Source organism: Peromyscus californicus, unplaced genomic scaffold, assembly GCF_007827085.1.
Source record: "Peromyscus californicus insignis strain IS unplaced genomic scaffold, ASM782708v3 Scaffold_2__1_contigs__length_46816999, whole genome shotgun sequence".
Lineage (NCBI taxonomy): Eukaryota > Metazoa > Chordata > Mammalia > Rodentia > Cricetidae > Peromyscus > Peromyscus californicus.
Window position 1 is genome coordinate 34342946 of NW_026294540.1, and position 12031 is coordinate 34354976.

The 12031-nt window shown below is 51.8% G+C and overlaps 2 protein-coding genes across 3 annotated transcripts in view; one reads left to right on the forward strand and one right to left on the reverse strand.

Moving 5' to 3' along the window:
- Positions 1-12031, forward strand: part of CUNH7orf50 (chromosome unknown C7orf50 homolog) — a 107530-nt gene that overhangs the window by 31242 nt on the left and 64257 nt on the right. The window lies entirely within an intron of this gene.
- On the reverse strand, positions 3150-7699 carry Gper1 (G protein-coupled estrogen receptor 1). Of its 2 annotated transcripts, XM_052754250.1 has the most exons (3): positions 7583-7699; positions 7084-7291; positions 3150-5401 (listed from the first exon to the last, which is right to left on the reverse strand). In XM_052754250.1, exon 3 carries the CDS (start codon positions 5162-5164, stop codon positions 4037-4039), a length of 1128 nt encoding a protein of 375 aa, XP_052610210.1. In that variant the 5' UTR covers positions 5165-5401; positions 7084-7291; positions 7583-7699; the 3' UTR covers positions 3150-4036. The 2 variants fall into 2 exon arrangements, with proteins under 2 accessions (XP_052610210.1, XP_052610211.1); XM_052754251.1 differs by lacking the exon at positions 7084-7291 and having other exon boundaries at positions 7583-7694.

Here is a 12031-nt window from a genome sequence, read left to right on the forward strand (position 1 = left end):
GATTTTTATTACTGAGTGCTAAAGGGGAAGACACCCTAGGTTGACCTCTGACCTCCACACGTGTACACACCCAGGCAAGTGCAACTCCCCACCCCCTGTCTCCCCCATCCCTCTAAATACACCACACACACACACACACACACACACACACACACACACACACACACACTTTTAAAAAGCATTAGTGAATCAGAGACACCGAGAACTGAGTTTTCCACGTTATGAAGGAGAGCAGGGGAGGCCGCTCCCAGGGTTGCTTGTGGACTTCAGCAGCACAAGAGCCTCCCCACGGAGCCACCGCCTAAGCCCTTTGGGGAAAGGAACCCCCAAAAGACAATGCTGTCGGGCTTGCTGATTATCCTTTGTATGTTTGAATCTGCTTGCCTCTCCTGGGCAGCCAGGTGGCTGGCCTCCTCTGTCCCAGCGAAGCAGGGAGGAGATAATTAATTGTACCTGAGGTCTTGTTCTCCAGGGCCCGGAAGGGCGGCTGGGCTGGAGTGCGGGGGAGGGCTCATTATTAAGCTCTGAGGTGATGGAATGGTTTCCAGGGCTAAACAGGTTTTCCATGCCCATGGTGGCTGCTTCTGCTCTTCCTAGGGTCTGAACTACATTTGTACGCAGGAGTGAGCCAGGCTACCAGGAAACAGCAGTGCAATTAAAACGCCTTGATTTTATCTTGTGGTGTTTCTGCCAAGAATAATTGTGTTAGCCTCAGCTCAGCTCCGGGACACACTCTTGAGGGGGGTCAAATGGGCTGTACAGGGCCCCTGCAGGGCCAGCCACTTCTGGCCTGGCCTGTCCCCCTATGTCCAGCCTTATGTCTCAACTCACCCTGCCCTGGGACTTGGGGATATACGTCTATCCTCCACCACCCCACGCGTCCCCAGAGTGGTTCTGCCTTATGTTTGCGGATGGAGAAGTGTGCTTTGAGGCAGAGAGGAGGCAGGAGCCGTGTTCCCACCCTGTCTGCTCCAGCCTGCTGCAGCTCAGCTTGTGGAAGACCCGGGTCAGGAGCCTCAGCTAGGAGGTGGCATCGCCTCAAGGGGCTACAGTTGTGTGTAGCAAGGAATGGACCTGTCCTGCATGGCCTCAGGGCTACAGTGGTCCCAGTGGACTGCTTTGCTACTGTCCAAAGGACTGAAGAGGTGCCGCTGACCTAAGGGTGGTTTGCTATGAGGAAGGAGTACTGTCTCTTGAGAAGTGTTCTGGGACTTTGGGCAGGTGCAGTTCCAACTATTGGCCCTGGGAGTGTAGCCCAGGAAAGGGTGACCCTGGCTGCCCTATGTTCCCCCCTATCCAGATTGCAGAGCTGCCATGTGCTGTGGAAAAGGCAGTGTGGGTGTTGGAGGCTGAGGTCTGTTCCTGGCCCCATCCTTTATTGTCCGTGGTTTTGAGTGTTCACAAACTGTAAGCATCTAGTGTTTTCTCTCTGTACTATGGATGGGGGTGTGGTCCTCAGGGCTGTTGTTCTCTTTCCGATGCCGTGGCTGCCTCCCTAGCCAGAGAGGAAAGTCTTGGCATATTTGGGGCATCTGTGTTCGCACTGGCCCGAGGACAGCCATCAGATGTCTCTCACGTAGGCGAATTTGAAGAGTTGAGGCCCAGCCCTGACTTTTTCTGTGACTTGGAATGGAGGGTCTTCTCCTGTCACCATCACTGAGGTCAAACTTGAATCAGGCATTTACAGTGAAGCTTGTTACCCTGTCAGGATTTGTGGCCACACTTCTCGGGCCTCCACTGTCAGCCCTGCTTTGTGCCTGTCAGGAGGAGCACCATGAGGGCTGGTCCCATCGCCTGGGGCTCAGAGGTTGCTGACAACAGTGTCTTAGGACTTTTAGGACACTTTACCCCTCTTACTTATGCAAGGGCTGCATGAGCTTTGCACACCTTTGTAGGGTTCCCTGGGGTGGAGGGAAGGGCTTCTACCTGAATTGTAGGGCTCTTCAAGACAGAGCCACACACCTGCCCACCTCCATGGTGGTTCTTCACCTGTTGGTTTATGGATACCATCGTGGAGGAGGTGTCCCATGTCCTGCCCAGGTGGAAAGCCCGCCCTGTGTGGGACTCAGGTGACATTTGGGGACAAATGCTCTTGTTCTTGAAGACTTGTAAGCAGGGGATGCAGGTGCTTCAGGCTGGCAGCCCTGCCAGCCCATACAAGCTGTGTCTGACAGAACACCGAGGCAGAGGGCATCTGTGTCCTGTGTGGTTTGTTTTTTGATTTTTTTTTTTTTTTTTTTTTTTTTTTTTTTTTTTTTTTTTTTTTTTTTTTTTGAGACAGAGTTTCTCTGTGTAACAGTTCTGGCTGTCCTGGAATTCACTCTGTAGACCAGGCTGGCCTTGAACTTGGAGATCTGCCTGCCTCTGCCTCCTAAGTACTGGGATTAAAGGCGTGCGCTAACACCACCCAGCTAGATATTGTTCTTAAATATCTGGAAAGATAAAGATGTAAATATCTTTAATATTTAACTTAATAACTTAGATATCATGTACTTTTCACTTAAGCTTATCTGTAAATACACCTTGTTATCATCAGAATAAAAGAGCAGGGTCATAGGTTTGAATGGAAAATAGTATATTCTTTAGAGACAAAATGGATCATTTCTGTCATCTACATGTTACCTTGTATGTGCCCCTAGGGCCTTGCCCCAGCTCCTCCATGTGTCCAGAGACCCCAGGGCCCTCAGTCCAAGCAGTGGGCCTCTTAACGTGGGTAACTGCCCAGGTGGGTGGTCAGGGGGCAGAGATTGAGCATGAAGCAGCCTGTCCTGTGATATATGACCAGGGCTCCTCCCTACTGGCCACAGGCATGCTCTGTGACTTCCAGCCCTGGGCACGTCTCCCCATCCAGAGTCTCCTAGGGATAGATGGCCATCCTGTGCAGACCCTAAATGGGGCAAAGTGTAGCTGTCAACCTAAGTAATGAGAAAGACATACTTGGTGCCACACAGCATGTGGTCCATACCGTGCCATACAGTGCCTTTGGGGGCACGGCGAGGGGTGGAGGGGGTCCTCAGAGTGGCGCACAGGTGTGTGAAGCTGTGGGCATAGTTACCTTAGCAAGGAAGCGGTGTACTGGGGAGTTTCTCATTGTCCTGTCCTCACCTGTGCCCTTCTCCCCATTCCAAGAACCACAGAGCAAAGAAGAATCGCCATATGCCTACACTTTATTCAGACACTGAATGAATACACCAATCCTTGGTTCTCTTCTTCCCTTTTACATTTTAATGAGAGCCGTTCACACCTCACTGTTCCCAGTGTTGTTCCGCAGAGGCAAGGCCTTGAGCCATGCATCTCGTGGTGGCATCCCACTGACCTGCACAGTAGCACCCACAGCCTCCTTTACCTTCACATAAGAGCACACACCTTTGTAAACAAGCGTTGTGAGAGGTGGGCATCCCAGAGCAGGCGGGCATTTGGTTAAAGGGCCTTTCTCAGCTCAGACACGGTGGTCACTCAGGAGTTATGAGTGGTAGCTGGGATGACCCTGCAGCCTCTGGAAGGCAGGAAGAAGGCTCCAGTGTCCTTAGCTTTTGCTGCCACGGACGGTGTGTGCATGGTCAGTTAGACATCACAAGCAAAGGAAATGTAGCCAGTTTGGATCTGGTACATATATTCTGTCTCTAGACTCCTCCACCCAGGTAGCATTCTTGTAGCAGAAATGTAACTATGATGCTCCATAGGGTGGCCTATTCTTCTGACTGTCACTTGTGAACAGCAGAATCATCTTCTGGGGACATAGGGTATGGAGAGAAAACCAAGCTGCAGGTTGTATGGTGCCCTTTGAGTACATCGGTCAATGTCACCTGACCTGCTGCCCTGGATCCTTGAATCTGGATTACCGCATCCATGAGCTGGATAGTCAGGAAAGATCCCAGCAGCCCCAGAGATGACCCAGCAGTGTGGTGTTCCCCAAGCCACTGGGGTCTGAGAATATGGCCTGGCTCAGTTCACCCACCACCTGTGCTGGGTGTGTGCTGCCTCCAGATACCAGCCTGCTCCCTACCCCTGTCCTCCTCGCTCTGGGAGGTCCCTCTCACACAGCACTGCTGAACTTGACATCGGACTGCTCTGTGCTGTCGGGGATGACTGCTTTGAGCGTGGCATGGCAGAAGCGGTTCAGAGCGGGCAGGCTGGTCTTCTGCTCCACGTACAGCCTGAGCTTGTCCCTGAAGGTCTCTCCAAGGAAGCTGTAGATGAGGGGATTCAGGCAGCTGTTGGAGAAGGCTGCAAGGTTGACGATGTGGCCTGTCAAGGGGTAAGCATGACGGAAAGACTGCTTGCAGGGCGTGTCCCCTGGTTGTGTCCATTGCAGGAGGTGGACGCTGATGAACACGTTCTCCGGCAGCCAGCAGATGAAGAAGACGAGGACCACGGCGAAGATCATCCTCAGGGCTTTCTGCCTGCGTGGGCGCAGGCCACGGTGCCTGTGGGCCCGGATGAGGGCCCGCACGATGAGGGAGTAGCAGAGGCCAATGATGGCGAAGGGCACAATGAAGCCCAGCGTGACCTCCAGCCACTGCACCTCTCTGACATCGGCAAAGCAGAAGCAGGCCTCTTCAGTGTGCCGCAGGTGCACGGCTGTGAAGGGCACCAGCGTGGCAGACACTGAGGCCATCCAGATGAGGCCACAGCTGAGCCGAGCGTGGTGCTTGGTGCGGAAGAGGCTGCAGCGCATGGCCTTGGCCAGCGCCAGGTACCTGTCGAAGCTCATCCAGGTGAGGAAGAAGACGCTGCTGTACATGTTGATCTGCAGGAAGAGGGACATGAAGGTGCAGAGCACTGCGATGTCGTAGTACTGCTCATCCAGGTTGAAGACCTCGATGAGTGAGTCGGCCACCAGGATGAGGTCGGCAGCCGCCAGGTTGATGAAGTACAGGTCTGGGATGGTCATCTTCTCCCGGAAGCTGAGGTTCACCACCAGGATCAGGATGTTGCCCACAAAGCCGATGGGAAAGAGGAAGATGGTGTAGAGGCAGGAGAGAAAGAGGGCGATCACGTACTGCTGGTGCTCGGAGAGGTCCCCAGTGAGGTTCCCCGGGGTGTCTTCCTGCAGCGGGAGGGACAAGTTGAGGGTCAGGGAGGTGCTGTTGGAAGGGGCTGGCCACATGGGGCCTAGGTAGATCTCCATGCCAACAGTGTGGGCTGGAGTAGTCGCATCCATGGCTTCCCTCGGCAGCTTTCAGGACTTGCTGAAAGGGTCACAGAAGTCTGTTTTAAGCGACAGCTCCATCTTCACAAAGAAAGGTGATTCTCTTGGAAGTGAGCCAGGCATTTGTCAAGCAGGAAAAATCGTCCCGGGAGCCTGTTAGTCTCAGAAAAGCAGAAGGGCAGACAGGGTGTCTGATGTCTGGGTGGGTGCTGGGCAGCCACGCCTGCTGCCTGCTCGCGCTCTGGGCACCTGTGGAGGCAGACAGGCCAAGATTAAGCATCTGGAGTCCTGGGTATCCTGAGGGAGCCAGGTGTAGTGCATGAGCAATAACAACCTGCCTGGACTCTGGCTTTGGCCATCTTGGAGAGATGGGTGCCCTTGAGCTGGAACAGAAGAGATGGATGTGGAAGTGTCCCTTTCTGTCCCCTAAGGGTGTCCACAGTTGGTGGTTTGAGCTGGCGACAGTCTGTGAGTCATGGGAGATGCAGTGGGACCCGTCAGATTGCTGGCTCATGAAATAACGTGAATGTGTGGTGTGGGAATTTGAGGAAAACTACTGTTTGTCGAGACAGGAAGTCTCATTAACTTCAGCAGCTGTTGGAAAGAAATGTGACATGGGAAGGGAAAAACCCAGTCTTTCTCAAAGGTAGTCCAAGAAGCCCGCACAACGGGAGCTGACTTTTCTCTTAGTAAAGTGGTAAGAAAGCTTCGCTCTTTTCCTAGTGGCAGTAATGAGTGTGGGTACCAGGAATAAACACCTGCCCCCAATACAGAATAAAAGAGTAAAGAAGAAAAACTGTCATTTGAGGGCTGGGGGGTAGCTCAGTGGTAAAGCATTTACCTGGCACACATGAGGGTCCATCTTCAGCATCACACACACACGCACACACACACACACACGCGCACACACACACGCATGTACACATGCATGCATACACACATACACACACTGCTTGTTTTTGAGGCAGGGTCTCATGTAGTCCAGGCTGTTCTCATATTCACTAAATGGTTGAAAATGACTCCTCATCTCCCCAGCTACTCCAGAGGTTGAGGTGGAAGGTTCCCTTGAGCCCAGGAGTTTGAGACTATTCTGGATAATATAGCCTGAGACCCCCTCTCAAGGCATAAGGAAGAAAGGAGTGAAGGAAGGAGAACATTGTGTCCTTTTCACAAATTACTGTGAAATATAACATTTTAGATGCTGTGTCCTGGAAGATGAGTCTGTCTGTGGCTTGGGGGATGTGGCTGGGAATGTTTCCTAGCTTGTATGACTCTGTGCCCCAGGTTTTCTGTGGTGTGACCCGGGCAGTTCTCAGCAGCACTGGCAGTGTCTGGAGACCCTGGGTGCCCAGTGGGTAGAAGCCGGAGATGTTACTCAGTGGCCACACTGCCCGGGCGGCTGCTGTCCTGGCTTCCTCACCCAGTCAGTGGCACCCCGGGTAGGATGACAGAGTGAACGGGTTGGCTTCTGAAAACGCATCTCCCTTGCCTTTCTTGAGGGGGTTGCATTTGGTTTTGAGATGAAGCAAGGGCAAGCCAGAGGTTTATTGGCCTTTCTCTGCCAAAATACGCTTCAGTAAAATAAGGGGAGGAAAAAAGGAGGGGCAGCTCACTGCCATGGCCACATTCTGTCCTGGAAGTGTGGGTGACGGGTGTCTTTCCCAGGTGGTGCCCATCTGAGCCATGGAGGCCACTTTTCTGAGTCCAACTACAGTATGGAAGGATTCCCTTTATTTCTTCTGAGATTTAATGAGACAGCTGGGCCTGGCGGTGCATACTGAAATCCAGCACAAAGGAATCAGAGGCAGGTGGATCTCTGTAAGTTTGAGGCCAGCCTGGTCTACAGAGTGAGTTCCAGGCCAGTTAGGGCTGCATAGTGAGACGCTGCCTCAAAACAAATAAACGAAACTTCAAAAGTTAAAAGTACTCACCTAGAGTGCAACGTGTGAATGTGGAACCTCAGAGGTTCGGCCACAACTCCAGCAGCTTAAGGGGAGCAGAGCCCTAGAGCTCATCAACCATTCTGGTGGGGTGTGGGAGAGACAACACCCTCGCTTCTGTCCTTGATCCAAACTGCTGCTCTGTTGGCCTAAAGATCAACGCTAGTGTCCTTTTGATTTTTCTCTTGTGTGTCCAGATCTGGGGAAACAAGGCCAGGTTTTTGCCAGGCTTACAAGACCCCTGTCCCTGAACTGCCTAGCCACCGGGATTCCCTTGGCAGGCAAAGAGCGGCAGCAACGTGGTATTACAGGGCGTAGCCGGGACACGAATGTGGAGCTCTAGATGGACACGCTGTTGCCTGCACTTGGGCAGAGCCCCTTCCTCGGTCACACCTAGCATGCTGTCGCTGGAGGCTGAGGGGTGCATGCCTGCTCCACCATTCCCAGCACAGGCAGAAGTGCCCAGCCAGACGCAGACCTGGAACCTTACCTGTGCCACGGTGTCACCGGACCATCTGCTGGAGGGGTACCCGGAGCTTGCCCACAGGGGATTGGCCCTGCACTTGCAGCACCTTGGGGATGGCGCCCAGCAGGGATACAGCAGGAGAGGAAAAGAAAGACCTGTCTGGAAGGGAGCAGGCTCACGATGCCTGTGGCTGTCCCGCAGCGTCTGGCCCCCTTGGCACAGCGCCTCCTTTATAGACTTCCCAAGCATACTCACTGGGCTCTGGCCAGCCTCCTTTTTAAGGCCAGCATTAACCATTTTTTTGCTGGCTGTTTTTTGTTTTTTGTTTTTTCTCCCGTGTGTAGGCAGTGAAAACAGTCCTGCTGACACACAGTTTATGGAAGTTTCCAGGGTGACTGCTGTTGTTCACCCACAGACACATTCATTTGAAGTGTGGAGGGATTATAATATTGTTAACCTTTTAGGTATGAAACCTTTGCTCATTTGTGGAAGCAAGTGATGATACCCTTGCTTACTTTCAGTGGTGCTGGCTTTTAAGACTGATCACTGGGTTTTCTAAGTCACCTTTAGTAGGGCTCCAGGAACACAGCAAATGTAAGCTATGATTTTCTTGGGGATGCTTGCAGTAGGAAATGCAGCCCACAAGTAGCAAGTATTCTGATCAGAAATTAGGAATCCAGGTGGGTTTTCTGCTCTAATGTTAGCCGGGTCTAATGTCCCTCTGCCCAGGGGTCAGCTGAGACACCTGTCTTCTCTCTGTTTCTAGTTTTAGGCCTTGTACAGCCCAAGTTGAGGGGACCCAGGCCCTGGGGGCCGAGTGGGCCTGTGACTCATTGCCATTCCGGAAGCATCCCTCCTTCTGGTTGTTGGGGTTTCAGCCAGAGTATAGGGGTGATCTTGGCATGGTAACCCTGAGGTGGAGACAAGCATGGAAGAGGGAGCTTCACTTCATGATCAGACTTTAGGCGACCCTGACCTGAGCTATTCAGTCAAGTTATTTGGTATTCATAATAATTTAGAGTTAATTGATCTCACTTGTACTTTCTTTGTATCTGAGTGTGTGTACACGTTCATGTATGTACATATGCATGTGTGTGTGGCTGGAGAACCTCAGGTTCTGTCCGCCTTGGTTTTTGAGGCAGGGTCTCTCATTGGCCTGGGGCTCATCGATACAGCTAGGCTAGCTGGCCAGAGACCCCAGGGTTCTGCCTCTGCCTCCTCAGTGCAGCTCTCTGTGTTTTCATCCTGGTATCTTCTTGATTGTTGGGAAGCTGTGAGGTTGAGCACATAGAATGGGCATTTGTGTTTTTAGTGTGAATTTGTGTTTTTAGCATGTTTCTGCTGGCTGAGGACAGATGAAACCAGCACACGCTGCTCCCCAAAAGGGAGACTGAGTAACAGGAAGAAGCAGGTACTGGTCTAGGGAGATGGCTCAGCAGTTAACATTTGTTGCTCTTGAAGAGGACATAGGTCCAATTCCTAGCACCCATACGGTGGCTCACCATCATCTCTAACTCCAGTTCTAGGGGATTGAGCTCCCTCTTTTGAACTCTGGGAAGCAGGCACACAGGTGGTACACAGATACACATGCAGGTGAAACAGTCATACACATACAATATTTAAAAAAAAAAAAAAAAGCAGTGACCTGCACGCAGACAGCTGCGCGGGCATCTCTCGGGAACGCTGGCCTGCTGCTGCCCTGTGTGTGCATAGCCTCCTGCTGCGAACACGCTTGGTGGTTTTCTGTAGGATACTGCCTTAGCATCTTTGAGACGTGTATTTTGAAAAATGTACAGACCTTTAAGCAGAGTTCTGTGTCAAGTTTTTTTTTAATGGAAAAATACTGAGTCAGGGCCCTTGTGAGCTGCAGAAGTCCTGACTACCGTGTTGGCTCTTTTCTCATTTGAGCAGCGTGGTAAGAGCCCGTTGGCCCTTTGGCGTCTTTTGACCAGCTCACCAAGTCAAGATGACGTCAACATTAAAAAACGCCCGCGACACCATCTTGAAAGAAACAGATCATGAGAAAACACAGCTTCCCTTTGAATTAAATAAATAAAACAGAAACCCAAGCCTTGAAATAGCCAAGGCGTGCCACTTAAAAATAGCTGCTCCCTTAAAAATTCCCCACTCCTGCAAGCCCTTGCTCAAGGTTCCATGGTGCTGGAGCAGCTAGAGGGCCTTCATCACCTTCTGGGTGCCCGGGGAGTCCCCTGGAGTGCTCTGGCGTCTTGCACAGGTGCAGGATGGCAGCTGAAGTGTTGGGGAGCACCCTACTCAGAGCCCAGCCTCCCCTTCAACAGACCAGGTAGTCACACCTATATCTAGCACTCAGGACCTATGTCGTCACAACATGACCCGGGCAGAAGGAATCTCTGCCTTCTGACCTCTGTAGATTTTGGTGTGGATAAGGGATGAGAGAGACCTTGGAGAAGATTCTGTCAATACAGTGGTAAGTCTGTTTGGTGAGGGCTTCCTCCATGCTCTCCCCATAGTGATCTATGACAGAGTCTCTCGGAGCCCTCCTTCAGAGCTGACTGCCGCTAGCCTTGGTTTCTTGACAGAGTCTGTAGTGTGAGCATTTGCAGCAGAAGGCAGGGCTGGTGACCGAGTCTGGGCCAGGGTCTTTGCCTCGCAGCAACCATGCTTGTATCCTTCCTGATCTGCTTGTTCCCACAGGAGTTGCTTGTCTGTGTGGGTTTGGTTTGGTTATGTTTTGCGCATGAGTCTACAGTTGTTTATAGTGGCTTTGTGTCTGAGGAACCTACTCTGGCTGGTGTTCCATGGCAAGGAAGGGTTCAGGCTGCTGAATTCACACCTTACGTGTGACTCGAGGCTAAAAGGAGGGACTTGAGAGGAAGTCCAGTGTGGAAGTCCAGGCCACACCTGTTCAATGTACAGACAGTATTGACCACATATGGGGAGCAGGCATCAGTAAAATGAAACCCTCACAGGAGCTTCCCTGCTACTCAGCGCACAACCCTTCATCTTTTGAAGTTCCGGGTCAGGGTCCAGAGTGCCTCTAGGGATCCCTAGTCCCAGCAGTGCTGGCCATGTCTCCCCCCAGATTTCTCTCTCTTGGTCTTCCTGCCCTCTTGCACAGCCCAGAACAGCCCCAGCACCTCATGGATCCAGGGTCACCTTTTACCTGACAGTCAGATACCTCAGGGGACATGGTCCCATAGTCTGAGCATGGCCAGTGTGCCACATTGCCCAGCTCCCTTCCCACCCACTCCTCAGTGGTCACCTGGAGCATGGGTGTGAGATGAGACAGTTCTGCAAAGACCCTTTGACATTGTAATTCTCTACAAGTGTGTTGGGCCATTCATAGCTGTCCTAGGACACATATGACCCATGAAGAAAGCCTTTCTGCTTTCTTCAGGGTGAGGCAGGAAGCTTCCTTTCATCACCGAGGCCACCTTACTTCTTAGTCCTGTTAGGACTAAGTGTGATAGCCATTTATTTGAGTCAAGCATTAATGCTCTCGGCTCTTCTGGTCTTCCTTGCGTCCCAACTAGGGAGATGGCCTGCCAATCAAAAGCATTTGTAGGATTGCTTGCATGATTTGGTTTGCCTCTGAAGTGTCAAGCCATGTGTGTTGGGAAACAGCACAAAGCCTGGAGAAAATGCCCATGTGTTTCCATTCTGCAGCATTTGTACATTTTGTGTACATGTGTAGGTGTTTGTTTATGCATGTGCGTGTACGTGTGTGTGTGTGTGTGTGTGTGTGTGTGTGTGTGTGTGTGTGTGTGTGTGTAAGCCAGAGCCTATGTCCACTGTCTCCTTCAGTCACTGTCCACCTTCTTTTATGGGATGGGATCTCTCAGTGAACCTGGAACTTGCAGATTCAGCTAGGCTGGCCAACCAGTGAGTTCTGGGCATCCTCCAGTCTCCACTCCCATCCCTGGGACTATAGGTGTGTGTTGCTGCACACAGCTTTTTGTTGTGATTGTTGTTTCAAGACATGGTTTCTCTGTGTAGCCCTGGCTGTCCTGGAACTCTCTGTAGACCAAGCTGGTCTTGGTTGAACTCAGAGATCCCCTGACTCTGCCTCCTGATTAAAGCTGCACACCACCACCTCCCTATGTAGATGTTAGGAATCTAAAGTCAGGTTCCTATGCATCTTTACCAACATCTCCCCAGACACAATTTGTGCATTTTCTCTTCATGGTCCAGACTCGGGAGACAGGGACTTCTGGCCCCTGCCTAGAGATGTCACTGACTTCTAACTCTGCAGCACAAGTGCTCCAGGACAGTTAATACTTAAGTATGTAAGTGTTTAGCAGGTTGAGAGGCTGGCATCTTCCTTATAAAGGAAGAACCAGAGCTGTAGAAGCCAAGCACTTGTCTAGGTCCCAAGCAGTGAGGGGCCTGTCAGGGCTCAGCTCTCCTGGGCCATTGGCTGAGCACAGGAGACTGATGCTGCCGGTCTTGCAGCACTCCATCTGCCCACTCGGGCCTGCGAAGGCTGTTTTG